The sequence below is a fragment of the Musca autumnalis genome, unplaced genomic scaffold (genome assembly GCF_047663935.1).
Source record: "Musca autumnalis isolate F117 unplaced genomic scaffold, ASM4766393v1 scaffold_5, whole genome shotgun sequence".
Lineage (NCBI taxonomy): Eukaryota > Metazoa > Arthropoda > Insecta > Diptera > Muscidae > Musca > Musca autumnalis.
Genome location: NW_027412088.1, coordinates 93,693,652 through 93,711,794, shown reverse-complemented (window position 1 = coordinate 93,711,794; position 18,143 = coordinate 93,693,652). Strand labels below are relative to the sequence as shown.

Here is an 18,143-nt window from a genome sequence, read left to right as displayed (position 1 = left end):
TAATTTTTCAACTGAAAAAGGAAAATGACAACACCACCGGCAACATTGTGCGCAAAATGCTTCAAGTCGGCAAAGTCAAATTTTCTTTCTTGCCACATTTGTAAAGCTAAATTTCATTTTTTATGCATGCATTTGGATGGAGAAAAAATTGATGCTGTCTTCAAAAATAATACTAATGTGGTTTTCAATTGTGACGATTGCCTTAACGTCTCAGCTGATATGGTCTCTACGCTCTCTTTATTGTCGCAAGAATTGAGAGAAGTAAAGGAATCGATGTTACTTTCTCTGGTTGATGATGTGAAAAATGTCAAAAAAAAGATCGATGACCTAGCAAGTGGCCTTGAAAAAATATCTAATCAACAACAAGCACACTGGCAAGCAAGTGGAGTGCGTTGTAATAATAAAAACAATCGTGTCGATTACAACAATACTTTGGCTGGTCAACAACTTACTGACAACCAACAGGGAATGCATGCAATGTGTGATGCTGCTTCTTCGTTTTCATACCAAACTGGTTTGACCGAAGCTAGGACAAACACGTATGAGTCTGATTGGACTGATGTGCGTAGGCGTAAACGCAAAAACCGTGTGATTGCTGTAGGGCAAAACGAAGCCACGGATTTGAGTGTTGTACCAAAAAAGAAATTTTTGCATTTGTCTTCATTTAATACAAGTGTGACGGCTAACCACATCATTGAATATATTGTGAAACATGCAAACATTGAGAGAGAGCACATTGAATGTAACCTGCTTGTTAAGAGAGATGTTGATGTCAACTCATTAAAATTTGTTAACTTCAAACTTGGAGTATCATCAGGTTTCTATACAGAGGTGACCAAACCCACATTATGGCCTAGGAATGTAAATGTTCGTCCATTCGTTTTTTTCGAGAAAAAACCAACAACTCTTCCGCAGTCTTAAATAAGAGAGCTGATATAAAGATTTATTATCAAAACGTATCAGGTATGCGTTCTAAACTCAATTTGTTACATGATTTTTCCGAACGAGCTGATTATGATGTTTTTGTGATTGTCGAATCGTGGCTAAATGCTGATTTTTATAATGGAGAATTCTTTAACATCAACAAGTTTAATGTTTACCGCAAAGATAGAGATTTTGAATTAACTGGTCTATCACGTGGAGGCGGTGTGTTGATTGCCGTTAGAAAGCAATTCAAGTCTTATTCTTCTTACTATGTTTTAATTGATGCCTTATTAGATCAACTTTTTGTTAACATATATTTTAATGATAACTAAAATCTATGCATTGGAGTTTCCTACATTCCTCCAAACAGTAGCCCTTATATTTATTCACAACATATAAATAATATAAAGTCTATCTATGAGAAATCGGATGTAAATACTAAGTTTTGTATATTCGGCGATTTTAATTTAAATAATATTATTTGGACACAAACCGATAATGTGTTATTGCCTTCCAATATAAACAAAGAGTTTGAAATTGAATTCATAGATTCACTTTTTAGTATGGATTTTATACAAATTAATAACGTTTATAATAAATTACATAAATTGTTAGATTTATTATTTATTTCTTCGGATATAAAATATACTTTGCATGAATGTTTAGATCCGTTTTCGCCCAATAATGTTTATCACTCAGCAATTCATCTTGAGCTTAACTCATATAATTATATGAAGGACAAATCAATTAATAACTAAAAAAATATGGTGACTTCAAACGCGCTGATTTTGTTGCAATTAACTCAACCTTAAATAATATTGATTGGAAATTGTTATTAGAATGCCATAATACAAATGAAAGTTATAGTTTGTTTTTGGACAAAGTCTTGGCCGTTTTTAACGAGCATATTCCCAAAAAGAAGAAATTTAACTTATCTCATCCTTGGTATAACAAAAGATTATCTCAATTAAAAAATCGTCGTAATAAACTTCATATGAGGTCATCTGATCCCAACGTACTTCAAGAATACACTTTATGCCAGAGAGAGTTTAATTTTTTAAACAAATTCTTGTATAAACAATATATCATCAATATTGAAAATCAAATCAAAACAAATCCGAAATGTTTTTGGAATTTCATCAAATCTAAAAAACGTTGTTTGGATATACCTGTATCTATGTTTTATAATGACATATCCTCGAGCTTACCAGAAGAAATAGCAAATTTGTTCATGTTGTTTTTTAAATCAAACTTTGTTACTAATTACTTGCCAATAATTACAACCAATTACAATAACTTCTGTAAAAATTCATTTGATATAAATTTGGGTTCTTTATCATTGTCGGATCAGGACATTCTGCTTGGGATTAAAAATATAAAAAATTCAAAGTCTGCTGATGTTGAAGGACTCTCGTCGTTTCTAATCAAGTCTTGTGCTAACACTTTGTGTTCTCCTTTAAAAATAATTTTTAACAAATCTCTTGCTGAAGGTATTTTTGCTGATAAGTGGAAGTTCTCATTCATACATCCTTTATTCAAAAAAGGATGTAGAGAGGATGTTTCATCTTATCGTTCTATAGCAAAAATTACGGTTATTGCAAAAATATTTGAAAACATTATTCATGACAAATTAAGTTTTTTATTCAAATCGATTATTATTTCCGAGCAACATGGTTTCTGTAAGGGCAGGTCAACTGTATCGAATCTTTCGGTATTTGCTGATTATTCTTTATTGTCGATAGGGGCAGGTTTTCAGGTAGAAACAATTTATACAGATTTTTCTAAGGCATTCGATTCGATTTCACATAACATATTATTAAATAAGTTATCTTATTATGGCATACATTCCAGTATTCTGAAGTGGATAAAATCATATTTACATAATAGAAAATGTGTTGTAAAAATTGGTGAATTTGAATCGAATGCCTTCTATCAAACATCTGGCGTTCCCCAGGGAAGTATTCTGGGGCCTTTACTTTTCAACATTTTTATAAATGACATACATCACTGTTTCAATCACTCACAGTTTTTACTGTATGCAGATGATTTGAAAATCTTTCTAAAAGTAAATTCCATATTTGATTCGGTAAAATTACAATTGGATTTAAATAATTTAGAATCATGGTGTACTAGAAATAGTTTAAGACTCAATTTAGAAAAATGTTTCCACCTTTCATTTAACCGCCTAAAAAATCCCTTGCAACTAACATTCAAGCTAAATAACCAAACTTTGTTAAAAGTTGATGAAATAGAAGATTTAGGAATTGTCTTCGATCACAAACTTACATTTGTTCATCACATTGAAAAAATCGTTCCAAAAGCTTACGCTATGTTAGCTTTTATAAAACGCAATTGTGCTGATTTTAATGACCCTTATGCTTTAAAACTGCTCTATACCTCGTATGTCATGCCTTTTAATCAGTCTGGAAACCTTAGAGTGGAGAAAAAAAATGCATTCTATGTTGTTTATCTTTGATTTGATCAATGGAAATATTGATTGCTCACATCTTTTAGAAAAAATATCTTTTAATGTGCCAAGTAGACATCTGAGAAATGTTAAACTTTTTCATCTCGATTGTTATAGGAGTAATTATTTAAATAATAGGCCGCTTAATAGAGCCCTAATAAATTTTAATATGTTAAATGAACATATACTGGTTGAATTCAGTGCAACAAGACAGTCTCTACAAGAATGTGTAAGAAGATATCTCAAATAATATATTTAGAATAAATATAAGTTATTTTATGTAATTTTTTACCACAGTCTGTAAGGAGTAATGTTCCATAGACTGTTAATGTATGAAATAAAATGAAAATAAAATGAAAATGAAAAAATCTCCTCGCGAACTTGAACTTAGACCGTATCATTTGAAATTCCCTTACGCTGATGGTGTTGGGGTCCTTATTCGCATACCGATTGCAATAATTACTTGCCCTTTGGTATGATTTTTTGTCTCTTGCTTCCTTGGCTTTGGCAGAGAGATCAGTGGAAGAGCTTAGTACTTTCGAAAACGAAAGGAAACTAATTGCTCTTATTAACTTCAATTCAGTTCGTGGTGGAGGATATAAAAATTTCGGCCCGGCCGAACTTAAAGCCGTTCTTACATGTTTAATTTACCATTACAAAATGCAAAAAGTAGGTATATATATTAGACTGACCTAAAAAAAGCCGCATTTATGTTCCAATCGATGAACAATTTTTACCAGTCCATTGTTGTGGCTAAAAAACGAATCCTGCAAAAATTTTTGAAAATCGTATCGGATTTTGATGTTGCTCCGATGGGCCGATTTTAAGAACCGAAATATGATCTGAATTTCAAAATTTTTTGTAGGATTCATTTGTAAGCAATGAACTTCTTTTAGAGAATTTTCGTGACAATGCACCTTTAGCCCCGTACAAATTACTATGGAAACAAAGATAGCCCGGGTGGCACGAGTTAACCGATCTCCATAAAATTTCATATATGTATAAGGCATTTGGATTAAATGAAAAAATTGAGGGGTAGGAGTTTTTTTTAGCAAATAAACATTTATTATATAAACATTTCCGGGAAGAGTACAGGCTTCCCAAAAAAGTATGCGTATAAGGAATAGCATTGACCTTTACAAATTTGGCCAAGTATAATTTCTCGGCCAAAAGAAAAAACGCGTTTTAAGTTGGCGATTGAAATTTGACTTCCCAACTTAAAAAGATTATTACACAAAAAATAATATAAATACTTGGACCATACTTTGAAAACAGTTAGCCAGATATCAGTGATCAATTTTTGTGCAAGATCAAGCATGAATTGAAGTGTTTTAGTATTTCATAAACTCAAAAAACTATTGAATTACGCCAAACTCGTAGTAAATGAGCTGTAACTCGATGAGTTTTAGAGACATCAGCATGAAAATTTGACACAAGATAAAGTAAAAGTCGTAGAAAAAATAGAAATTGCTAACTCAGAAAACGCATTTTTTGAGTTATGCCACTCTTTGAGTAAATGACTTCTTAAGATAAGAATCCTAACATCAAATTGTTGTTAGTATGGCTCTGCATGCTGACGAAAATTTTTGCTATGCCAAAATTTCTTTGTTTTTAATGGGTCAAGTTGAATTGAAGGTCAGTGGCAAATAGGCAGAAGATTATCGCAAACAGTTTAAATTCTAGAGCTGTGTTTAAAATATCAATGCAAAAACATATTGTTTGAAGAACAAACAATATTAGAATTTAGTCAGCTTAAAGCGTTCCAAAGAAATTGTTCTATACGACGACAACGTTCCAAGTGTTTTCGAAATTATATCCAAGAAAATGGCATGTCCCAAATGGCCAATGGTTATAGCATATATATGCGTTTTTGGCTATACCCTGTCAGCCTTGTATACCTTTACCGGGCTGGTAGGTTGGCATAATATGGGCGAAGAAGCTCCCATGGTTAAGGATGGAAAAGATGCCGACGTCAAGGATGAAGATCCCGACTTCCTGCCAATTGATAATGAAAAATTGTTGCCATTGAGTCGTAAGTAAAGTTTAAGCAGCTCTCAAAGATATCAAAAATAATCCATGATACCCCTCTAAAATCTAGATGAAGACATAAGATTTTATGTCTCAGATCTTGTTAGTGATATTATAATGACGATGATATCCGTTTTCCTTGTTATGGGTCTTAAGAAGGTAAAAAAAACGATTTGTCATATTTTTCCTTTGAAATTATTATAATTTCTCCTTATCTCTCGCCCCTCTTTTAGCAAAACTATAAATTCGTCTATCCCTGGTTGATTGTAAGTGTTATTGATGTAGTTCTTGATTTGTTCGCCATGTACTGGGAAGAAGAGTCTAAATCTGAAATTGTAGCCTTTTTAATATTTATTAGTAAGTATTTGAGGACTGAGATATGTCTCTAAATTCCTTCCTAATTTAAATTTCGATTTAAAAAACTTTCAGTGTTCATTGCTGCCATGTGGTATCCGGTCTACAAACAATACAAGGTCATGCGTCATCCCAAGGTTGTGGTGCCTGAAACTACCAAAATGGCTGTATATCCCACAGGAGAATTTGTCCACTGCACCTCAACAATGGCTACTGCTCCCGTTCAAGAAGTTTAAGAATAACGAATTTGTGAAATATGAAATTAATGCCACAATGCCAAGCCAAACGTTTAAATAAAGAAAAATACATTTTATTTTTTTATTAATTTTTAGTGATCGAAAATAATCGATAATTTTGAAATTATATGCCTTAAGGTAAGGTCACATGTATCACAAAAATGTATCAAAAAAACCGTGGTGTAGGTTACTGGTTTTTTTGTGAATATGTAAAATATATATATGGTAGCTAAATCCAAATCAGAACAGATTTCGATATAATTTTTCACATTTATTTGTAGACCAAATTCCGTCACATAGTCCAAATTCCGTCACATAGTCCAAATTTCATCAAAATTGGACATATATAGCGTGTTTCGTGCATCAAATACTTCAAATCGGTCGAAAATATATATGGAAGCTATATCCAAATCTGAACCGATTTCGATATGATTTGGTACAGTTATTTCTAGACTAACCACCGTCACACATTCCAAATTTCATTGAAATCGGACAAATATAGCGTGTTTCGTGCATCAAATACTTCAAATCGGTCGAAAATATATATGGAAGCTATATCCAAATCTGAACCGATTTCGATATGATTTGGTACAGTTATTTCTAGACTAACCACCGTCACACATTCCAAATTTCATTGAAATCGGACAAATCGGACATATATAACGCGTTTCGTGCATCAAATACCTAAAATCGGCCCAGAATATATATGGGAGCTGTATACAAATCTGAACCGATTTCTATATAATTTAGCACACTTATTTCTAGGTCAAATCTCGGTAAACGTTCCAAATTTAATTGAAATCGGACATATATAGAGTGTTTCGTGCAACAAATGCCTTAAATCGGGCGAAAATATATATGGGGGCTATATCCAAATCTGAACCGATTTCTATATAATTTGGCACACTTATTTCTAGACTAAATTCCGTTGCACATTCCAGATTTCAATCGCATATATATAGAGTGTTTCGTGCACCAAATGCCTTAAATCGGGCGAAAATATATATGGAGGCTATATCCAAATCTGAACCGATTTTTACCAAAATAAATAGCGTTCGTTCTTTGGCCACAAAATCGGACAATAAATGCGACCTGTACTTTGTTTACAAAAATACATGAACAGACGGACATGCGTAAATCGTCCCAGAAAGTGATTCTATGTATATCCCTAAAAGGAACTATGGGTCTATCTCGTTACCTTTTGCATGTTACAAACTAATGCACAAAGAGATAATACCCCTTACCACAAGGCGGTGTAGGCTATAACAAGTAAGAACGGCGTTAAGTTCGGCCGGGCCGAACTTGTTATACCCTCAACCACAAGTTGTATTGAAGTAAAATGGAACAATTAATTACCTTTCGCTTATGAAGAAAACTAAATACCAAATCTCACCAAGTTCGGAAAAACAAAGTTGATAACCTTCAAAATACCGAAATTCGGAGGTACCGTTCTATGGGGGCTATATCAAAACTTCGATCTAAACCGACAAATTTCTGGTGGGAAGTTTTTAGACTAAAGAAGACTAAATACCAAACTTCCGATATTTCGATAAGATAATACCGAAAATCAAGAGTTACGCTTCTATGGGGGATATAGATGACGTGAAACTATACTGATAATTCTTTTCTGAGATATTGACGTCACAACTCTCAGAATTAAGAAAATCGGAAGGTGCCATTCTATGGGGGTTATATCGAAACGTGGACCTATACCGATGAATTTCATCCGGAAAGGTTTTTACCTATAACGTAGACTACACAGAAAAAAAAATCATTCAATATATGAATAGTGTTCAAAAATTTTTTCCAATGTTCAGATTTTTGTATTTTATGAACCTACTTCATAAAGCAATAAATACCGGTTTCTTTTTGAATGAATCATAAACATGTAATATATGTATTCTATTTTGCAAAATATGAACAAATTCATTTATTTCAAAATAATCTTCTTAAAAGAAAAAAAAAATTCTTATATTCCAAAACTCTTTTTATATTTTTTAAAAATTTATTTTTTGTATACAAATTTTTGTTTTTTTTTTATTTTATTTTGAAACTATTTTTTTTATTTTATTTTCAAATTAGTTGTTTTTTATTTAATTTTGTAATTCCTGTTCTTTTAAAGGGTTCTCTTCTAATTGATTTTCCTAATTAATTATGTATCTTGTAAATCAGAACAATGTGAACCATACGTACATACATCCTGAGTCCATCAGCACTAGCTTGAATTTATAGATGTTGCATTTATATTAAAGTAATTCAAAAATTGTATTTGCGAATTAATGCTATTGATATGGTGAGTGTCTTCCGAAAACAAACGAAATCTATGGTGGTTAGTTAGTGTGGTAGCGGTGAGTAGTGGTGGTTGTTTAGGCTGTTGTGCTTTGTTGACACGCAGTCAATGTGCGTGTAGATACGATGGAGGGGTGGAAAGACAAAAACAATAGAAGCAAATCCACCATATATTTGTGGGCAAAGTAGAAAACCGGTTTTGCCAGAAAATAGTGGTTAACGTAGGAGAAACTATGAAATTTATTTTTGTATTTTAGAAAAGCATTCATACTTTTGCAAAAATAGTATTGTGTGCATGAGTAAAAAAATTTGTCCATTCACTTTAAAAGAGGTACGTTCAAATTATGGACAACAAAAATTATGAACGGAATTAGTAAAAAATTCATACTTTTGTTTTTTCTGTGTAACTACCAAATTGCAGCCAATTCGTAAGCTGATTTTAGGATTTTCGAAATCGAGATGTACCGTTCTTAAAGGGCAATAGGAAGACGTGGACCTATACGTTAAAAATTTCAGGTGGAAATTTTTCTACCCCCAACGAAGACTAAATACCAAATATTAGCCATTTCGATGGAATATTGAGGTCATAACCTTCAAAGTTTCGAAAATTGGACCTATAGCGACAAATTTAGAAGGGGAAAGTTGAATACCCCCTACGAAGAATAAACACCAAATTTCAGGCATTTCGTTGAATTATTGTGGTCACAACCTGCAAAAAAGTAACAAAGCGGGAGGTACAGTTCTATGGGGGCTATACTAAGGCCTGTACCGGCACCGACAAGTTTCTGGGGGGAAGTTTTATAACCTCAACGAAGACTAAATACCAAATTTCAGCAATTTCGGAGGAATATTGAGACCACAACTTGCAAAATAACGATAATCGAAAGGTACCGTTCTATGGATGCTATACTAAGGGCTGGACCGACACCGACAAGTTTCTGGGGGGAAGTTTTATACCCCCAACGAAGACTAAATACCAAATATCAGCCATTTTTGAGGAATATTGAGGCCACAACCTTCGAAACACCGTAAATCGAAAGGCGTTGACCTGTACCGACAAATGTCATATGGAAAGTTTTATACCTCCAACGAAGACTAAGCACCAAATTTCAGGCATTTCGTTGAATTATTGTGGTCACAACCTGCAAAAAAGTAACAAAGCGGGAGGTACAGTTCTATGGGGGCTATACTAAGGCGTGGACCTATAAGTTTCTGGGGGGAAGTTTTATACCCCCAACGAAGACTAAACACCAAATTTCAGCAATTTTGGAGGTTGTGACCTCAATACCTTCAAAATACAGAAAATCGGGAGGTATTGTTCTGTGGGGCTATATGAAGGCGTGAACTTATACCGCCAAAATTCTAGGGGACAGTTTTATACTCCCAACGAAGATTAAGTACCAAATTTCAGCCATTTGGGTGTGATAATGAAGCTAAAATCTTCAAAATACCGAAAATCGGTTGGTACCGTTCTATGGGGGCTATATCAAACGATGATATAGCCCATTTGCAATACCACACATCCTAGGAGTAATAGAGACTTCTGTACCAAATTACAAATAAAATTGCAAGCTGTATCTTGATTTCAACAGACGGACATGGTTGTATCGACTTAGAATTTTACCCTGATCAAGAATATACATACTTTATAGGGTCTCCGATGAATATTTCGATGTGTTACAAACGGAATGACAATTATACCCTCCATATTATGGTGGAGGAAAAAAAAATATTTTTTAAGGGACGAGACGCAGAGAAAAAAATATGATTGATCCAACAATATTCGAAGAGCAAAATATGTATTGTAAAGATATTGTTAAATTCCAAATGTAGTATTGTGACTCCAACAATTGGGTTTTGTTAAATCTAAAAATAGTTTTTGTCAACTGGACAATAGTTCTCTCTTTTCTTCGACAATTTTTTCTCTTCTCTCGCTATTCGATGCCGTGTTGAAAAAAACAATTATGGTTAGTTTTGTTTGTATGACATGATGCCTTTATCTTTGTTTTTGTGTGTATGTATACCAACAATGAGACTTTTGTTTTTATTTGTTTCTGTTTTGTTTCATTCTTTTATCTTCATTGTGCTTTGAGGTTTGGTGTTATACCGGAGTTTGTTATGGTGTTTAATTATTCCTTATGTTGTGGTGGGTGCTTGTGGCTTTTTGTTTGTCTTTGTTGTCAGCCAATGCAGCAAACCATGTATTGTGTTCATCAATGATTGCAATATTATACGCGACACTTATATCCAAGGTATGTGAAAAGTGTATATGAGAAGTATATACACTCAAATCAAAAATTTCTGGGCTGGTTTTCTGGGTTGACAATACTTTTTGTAAACAAAATTAGATTATGATAGTTCCTACAATCGGTATTGTTAACGATTTTTACAATATTGCGGAAATTCGAAAGTTGTTTTTGTTTTCTATGTTTGGAACAAAATATGGTATTTTTGGATTTGGATTACAATGTTTGAACAAAACAAATACATTTTTGGAACCAAAACAGATATTTTTGTTCCAACAAATGCGAAAAATATTTTTTCTCTGCGTGTAAGTCATCGATATGTAGTGTTAATTAGCTGCTTCAGGATTTTCTGCAATCTTTTGCTGCTACACTGCGTATTAATGTCTAGATCCGTGTGTGTGTGTTAAAAGAGGGCGAGGCGTCCAACATTATATTTTAGAGGTCACCTAGAAAGAATGTTTGGACTTTTAGTTAGTAGCACCAGACTTCAACATCTCGATAGAGATGATCTGCCATGAATGTAGTGAATAAAATCAGAACTAAAACGCCGCGAAAGCTGGGCTCACTGACATCACCTGTAGCTTGAAATGTTGCGATGGTTACGATGTTTTTCGAAGGGGTCGTACAAGAAGCGGGGGAGAAGGACTTTTCTTCCATATACACCAATGCTCATTATGACCTTTGGTATTCTGTCCTAGATGGGTACAGCGTTGGCCAAGCAAATTTATAGTTACATATTTTGTACGGCGAATGAAGACGCTGCTACGAGGATTAGAGGAGATTGCCACAGCTCGCCAGACATCAAAGTTGTGGCAACCGGTCTGATGAATGACAACCCCTAATATCACTGGGTTCAGACCATCTTCTGATCATTGTCTCCATAAACAGACCACCCGACTCCATAACCTTTGATCGCCGTACATTTCTGGAAAAAACGGATTGGCAAGGATTCAGAGAATTTACCAAAGATTTGACCATTACCTCAGATCCTAGCGTAGCTGAGATTAGCTTCCTCGTACGCACCCTGAAGACCCAAGAGTTAGAGATCTTACTCTTGAAGTCATAACTTTGACAACCTTACTTCTCTGAACCATGAAAAATCTGATTGACAAGGATTCAGTTTACCAATTACCGCTTCGGAGATCTGTCCATTCCATCCTCGGGGATCTGAGAGAACTTTCCAGGACATCATTACTGCAGGAGTCGCTTGCGATATACATACTAGTCGAATACCCGAAGTCAGACCAAATGTCCCAGCAAGTGTGATGGGACTGGCAAATGAGCGTGATGAGCTTCGTCGTACGAACCCTGAAGATCCAAGAGTTAGAGAACTTACACTTGAAGTCAACATTGTAGTAGGCGAACATGAGCGGTAAAAGTGGCTAGACCACCTGAAGCAATGCTCGATCACACTCGAATCCGGCAAAGAGGGATGATAGAAAGTCTGTTTCTTTTTCCCGCATGACAGTAAAAGATCTGAAGAGGTGCGCGTGTTATTTTAAGCAGTTTCCCAGTTGCCAAACTTCAGCATGGAGTTCGGAAAAATGATAAGCACATCATTACACGGCATATCCACACATATCAGTCGAGGACTGAACCAGAGCAGGTCGTGCAACTTATATGTGTGGACGACATTCAAAAATAAGAAGTGTAAATCCGTATAGAGAAACAGGGAGTTCCCTTAGGCGGGATGATATTTCCAGAACTGTTTAACCTATACCTTTCTGAAATTCCACACCCTCCAGACGGTGTCATCGATGACATACATATGTGATAGGTTAAATGTCTACATAGCTGATTTAGTGCAGTTCTTCCATATGAGCAATATGAAAATATCCGCCATTAAATCCACTGCCATACTGTTAACCACCTGGACGGCCGAAATTAGGCTCCCCATAAACATATTGGTTAATGGTGTCCTGATTCCGACCACAAACTACCCCAAGATATTGAGTGTAATGTTCGACAGCATGTTTAAATCGTCCGCCCATGCACGCCTGGTGATATCTTCATGATCTGAAAATAGAGGTCCAAAGGTATAAGCGAGAACCTCTAAATCAACGAGCCTATCAGGCAGGTTTGAATAGCATTCACTCTGATGCAGTTGCGCAGGCAGTACAAAGGTAGCAGCAGAAGAACGCCAGCTGCCAAGGTAAACACGAGTGGTTTTAGCGCAGTTAAGATCCTTACGATCTTTTCCATACAAGGAGCAAATGGTCAAATGGAGATACCGTTATATGGGGGTATACCAACACATGGACCTATGTTGACAGTTTTCGGTGGAGATATTTTGTGATTACTAGGAATCTCAAATGTCAAATTACAGGTAGATCGGTAAAAAAGATAGCTAAAATCCTCAAAATACCGAAAATCGGAAGGTACCGTTATATGGAGGCTATACCAAAACATGGACCTATGTCGACATGGACCTATGTTTTAGTGGAGATATTTTGTGACCACTGGGAATCCCAAACGTGAAATTACAGGTAGTTCGGTCAAAAAATGTAGCAAAAATAAAAAAGTGGTCCGATATTGCCCATCTTCGACCTGGCTATGGAAAAAAGACACTGGGGTGCAAAAATGTAGCGCTCTAGCTTAATTATTACGAACGCTAGAGTGATTACGACAGACGGACAGACAGACAGACGGACATGGCTAGATCGTCTTAGAATTTTATACTGATCAAGAATATACATACTTTATATCGACACCTCCAAATAATAGTATGCTAAGTCTAAAAAGTGAGTTTTGCAGGAGAAGCTCTCAAAGTGTTAAAATTTTTTTGAACTTCAGTACTATGCTAAGTCAATATTTGTTTATAACTTCTGTTCGGATTGACCGATCATTACCAAAATTTGACAGAATTTAAGTTAAAGGACGTTCGACACCTCCAAATAATAGTTTGCTAATTCTGAACAGTGAGTTTTGCAGGACAAGCTCTAAAAGTTTGGAAATTTCTTTGACCTTCAGTACTATGCTAAGTAAATATTTGTTTATAACTTCTGTTCGGATTGTCCGATTATTACCAAAATTTGACAGAATTTAAGTTAGAGGACGCTAAATATAAAAATGTAAAGAACTTGAAAACATGCTAAGTCGACTTAGCATACTATAGAAGACTACCGAAATCCCTTTTGTTTTATTCTTTTAACTTTTTATGTCTCGTTGGGTTTTGTCGCTATACATTTGGAGATAATAAAGCCCGCTAAATTACAGTCCACTTGCTTTTTCCCGCTGCTGTTAGTCCATTTGTTCAAAGCTCTCCCTCTTATTCCTTGCAGGAGCAGAAGATCTTAACTGATCGTCACACTTCTTTCCAAAACTAGGACCAATATTTACAACTTTCCGAAGTTAGTTTCTGTATACTCGGGCTACCCTTACATGAGGGCTATACAAAGACGAGTACCTATACTATCTGATTTTTATATACCTCAAACGAAGACTAAATACCAAATTGCAGGTGTGATAATGAGACTAAAACATTTAAATTACCGAAAATGATGAGCTACCGCTTTATAGGTGCTATATGAAGACGTTGACCTATATCGATAATTTTCAAGTGGAAAGTTTTATACAGCCAACGAAAATTCAGTACCAAATTTCAGCCATTTCGGTGGGACAACCTTCAAAATACCGAAAATCAGCAGGTACCGCTTATGGGGGCTATATGAAGGCGTGAACCTATACGGAAAAAATTAAGGTGGAAAGTTTTATACCCCTAATGTAGACTAAATACCCAATTGCAGCCATTTCGGTGGGATATTGAGGTTAACAACTTTAAAATATGGATAATCGGGAAGTATGGTTCTATGGGAGCTATATGAAGACGCCGGTCTATACCGAAAAATTTCAGGTGGAATGTTTTATACCCTTAATGTAGACTAAATACCCAATTTCAGTCATTTTGGTGTGATAATGAGGCTAGAACCTTCAAAAATACCGAAAATCGGGAAGTACCGTTCTACGGGAGCTATATTAAAACGTGGACCGACATAGCCTATTTTCAGCACCAAACCTCCTAAAACCTAACTTTTATAATTTTACCCTATTATAGGGTTCTATCTTTAAAATTGCGATCTGTATCTTGATTTCTTGGGTGACGTAGGAGATTGAAGATACCAAGAAACGGTCCTGACCGGCTTTAACATGGCAAAGCCCAGGATTTATCTTGGTCTCTCTTTCATCTCAAGTGGACACTGACCTCCCAGTGGTGTCACCTGGGGAACTGCCTTTAACACCCGTTAAAGGTAGTGAGCTAATATGTGCCGCGCGTTCACCCATAAGAACGTTAAAAAATTGGGTTTGGGGGTCGGGTTAGTAGCCCTCCCCTAGAAAAAGCGAAAGAAAAGAAAAACAAACCCCTCTAAAGTTTACGAACACCGCAAAACGTTTTAAGGACCATCTGCACCTGGAATGCTCGATAACGCATTGGCAGATGTACTTGAAAAGTACAAGGCCGACATTACTGCCATACAGGAAATACTATGGATTGGGAAAGGCGTCACAACAAGAACATTATAGCTGCCATGACACAAAGCATGAGTTTGGTTGCGGATTTGTAGTTGGCCGGAGGTTAAAACATCTGGTATCCAGCTTCACCACAGTGAATTAAAACTCGCTGCAATTCGATTAAAAGCAAAATTCTTCAACATCAGCTTTATTTGCGCTTATGCTCCCACTGAAGACAAGGATGAACAGACCAACGATATATTTTACGAGCGCTTAGAAGAAACTTATGACCGTTGCCCTGCCTATGACATTAAAATGATACTAGGCGATTTTAATGCCAAAACTGGCCCAGCAGTCGGGAAGTTCAGTCTCCACAGTGAAACATCTGACAATGGTATGTGGCTGACAGACTTTGCAGCTGCAAGAACATGGTAGTTAGCAGTACCAGATTTAAGCATCTCGATATTTGTAAGGGCACCTGGCTATCGCCAGATCAAAGAACAAGAAATCAAATTGATCACGTTGTGATAGATGGAAGGCATGCATCAAGCGTGTTGGATGTACGATCGTTCCGAGGTGCAAGCATAGAATCGGGCCACTACCTTGTTGCAGCAAAGGTACGTACCAGATTAAACGTAGCAAACATAGTGCGAACAGACACAACACGGAAGTTGGACATCGGTAAGCTGCAATCACAACAGATAGCCACAGCATATTCCACTCAACTGGCCCAACTGCTTAATCAAAGCACTCCTCGTCTCGATAACATATCAGGACAATGGCAAAACATTGCCCACTACATGCAAACAGCCGCAAAGTCCATACTTGGATACCAGAGGCCTCCACCAAGGAATCCATGGTATGATCAGGAGTGTCGGCCTGCTACCGAAGAGAAAAATGCGGCTTATAGGGCTACTTTACAATCAGTAGCAACGCTTAGCGCACGAGATAGGTATCAGGAGAAAAGGAGAGAGGAGAAACGTCTTTTCCGCATGAAAAAGAGGGAGATGGAAAAGCGGGAGTGTGAACTAATCGAGATGTACAGGAGACAGAATGAAGTCGGAAAATTCTACCAAAGAGTGAAACATCAAACTGATGGCTTTGGAACTGGCACATCCTCCTGTAGGGACCAGCAAGGTAATCTGGTAACTGTTACAGATAGTGTGCTATGGATATGGAAAGAGCATTTTCCAAACTGTTGGTATCCAATAGTAGCGAAGTCGACGAAGATAACACAGATCCAATCGAGAATATGGTATTGAATGTATACCACCCGGCCAAGATGAGGTAAAGACGGTAATAAACCGGCTGAAGAATAATAAGGCAGCAGGAACTGATATCCTACCAGCCGAGCTGTTTAAAACCGGAGGCAACACGCTGGGGTGCCACCGTGGTGCAATGGTATGCACGCCCGCCTTGCACGCAGAAGGTCGGCGGTTCGATTCCCCGGCCAGGCAAGATCAAACATTTTCCAACGGTGGCAAAATACCCCTCAGTAATGTTGGCGACATTTCCTGAGTATTTCAGTCTTGAAAAACTTCTCCATATCATTGAGCTAAATATGAATTGGGGTGCACTCATTGATATGAGAGAAGTCTCCCTTGTCCCGTATGGGATGTTGCGGAACAATGTTTTGTTTTTTTTGTGACACGCTGATAAGCTTTATGCATCAGCTAGTTAGCTCCATCTGGCAGGAAGAACGCGTACCCGACGATTGGAACCTGAGCATCCTGTGTCCCGTCCATAAGAAAGGAGATAAGACTTTATGCTCCAACTATAGGGGCATAAGTCTTCTCCCTATCGCTTACAGGATAGTGTCAGGGATATTGTGCGAACGACTAAAGCCCATGGCCAACGAAATAATTGGACCATCCCAATGCGGCCTTAGACCTGGCAAGTCCACCATTGACCAGCAAATCCTGTAGAAGACCCAAAGAGATGCAGATCGACACCTACCACCTTTTTGTCGATTATAAAGTAGCCTTCGACAGCCCGCTACGTTCAAAGGTATTCCAAACCATGTCTGAATTTGGTATCCCCGCAAAGCTCATTCGGCTTTGTAAAATGACTCTAACTGACACAAGATCTTCAGTTAAAGTAGGAAAGAACCTTTCCGAAGAGTTTCGTACCAAAAGAGGTTTCAGGCAAGGAGACAGCCTTTCGTGTGATCTTTTCAACATCCTGCTAGAAAAGGTTATACGAGAGGCAAAAGTCAAAAGAAGTGCCACAATCTACACTAATAGCCACAAGTTACTTGCTTATACTGATGACATAGAGATCATGGGACGATCAGTAAAAGAAGTAACCGAATGAGAATCTGCTAAAGTGGGTCTGGCGGTAAACGGTGAGAAGACCAAGTTGATGGTGTCGACGCGCAATGCGTCCATTGAGATCGGACCAACTGTTGAAGTTGCTTCCTATAATAAAGACTTCGTATATCTCGGCACCGCCGTAAATACAACAAACACAACTGATGAAAAAAAGAAGAATTGTATTGGCCAACAGATGCTACTTTGGCTTAAGTAAGCACTTCAAAAACAAAGCCGCAACTCGTCAAACAAAAAATAACGCTTTACAAAACACTGATACTACCCGTGCTGATGTATGGTTCCGAAGCCTGGGTACTTGCGCAAGCAGATAAGGCAGTGCTTGGTATGTTTGAGAGAAAAATTCTTCGAAAGATCTACGGGCCAATCTGGGTTGACGGTGAATATCGACGTCGTATGAACCACGAGCTGTATCTGCTATACAACGACATTAATATAGTTAAACGTATCGAGATGCGGCGATTGGGTTGGCTAGGCCATATAATAAGAATGAGCGATGATGAACCCGCTAAAAAGGCATATAAATTCAGGCCAATTGAGAGAATTGGAGATCTTTTCTTAGTTCGGTCTATGGAACAAATGTTCTGTAATGGGCCAGCAAAGTAAGTAAGTATCTTGATTTCAACAGACGGATGGACGGACAGACGGCCATGTCTACTTTACTTAGAATTTAATGCTGATAACGAATATATGAATATACTTTATATAATCTCCGACGAATATATGCATGTGCTACAACCGGAATAACAAATTTAATTATATCCTTTTTATGGTGGAGGGTAAAAAAAGGCCCTCAAATACATCAATCTGTTAATCGTGTTTT

The 18,143-nt window shown here is 36.7% G+C and overlaps 1 protein-coding gene across 1 annotated transcript; it reads left to right on the top strand.

The window, feature by feature from the left end:
- Positions 1–5,192: 5,192 nt before the first annotated feature.
- Positions 5,193–6,086, top strand: LOC141387058 (uncharacterized). Its single transcript, XM_073956176.1, has 4 exons — positions 5,193–5,423; positions 5,490–5,578; positions 5,653–5,776; positions 5,849–6,086. The coding sequence occupies exons 1-4, from the start codon at positions 5,216–5,218 to the stop codon at positions 6,007–6,009; spliced, it is 582 nt and encodes a 193-aa protein (XP_073812277.1). The 5' UTR covers positions 5,193–5,215; the 3' UTR covers positions 6,010–6,086.
- The last annotated feature ends 12,057 nt before the right edge of the window (positions 6,087–18,143 follow it).

Coding starts and splice junctions, on each gene's coding strand:
- LOC141387058 (XM_073956176.1), top strand. CDS start 5,216: ATGGCATGTCCCAAATGGCCAATGGTTATAGCATATATATGCGTTTTT. Junction 5,424..5,489: donor AAAATTGTTGCCATTGAGTC/GTAAGTAAAGTT, acceptor TCTAAAATCTAG/ATGAAGACATAAGATTTTAT. Junction 5,579..5,652: donor TTGTTATGGGTCTTAAGAAG/GTAAAAAAAACG, acceptor CCCCTCTTTTAG/CAAAACTATAAATTCGTCTA.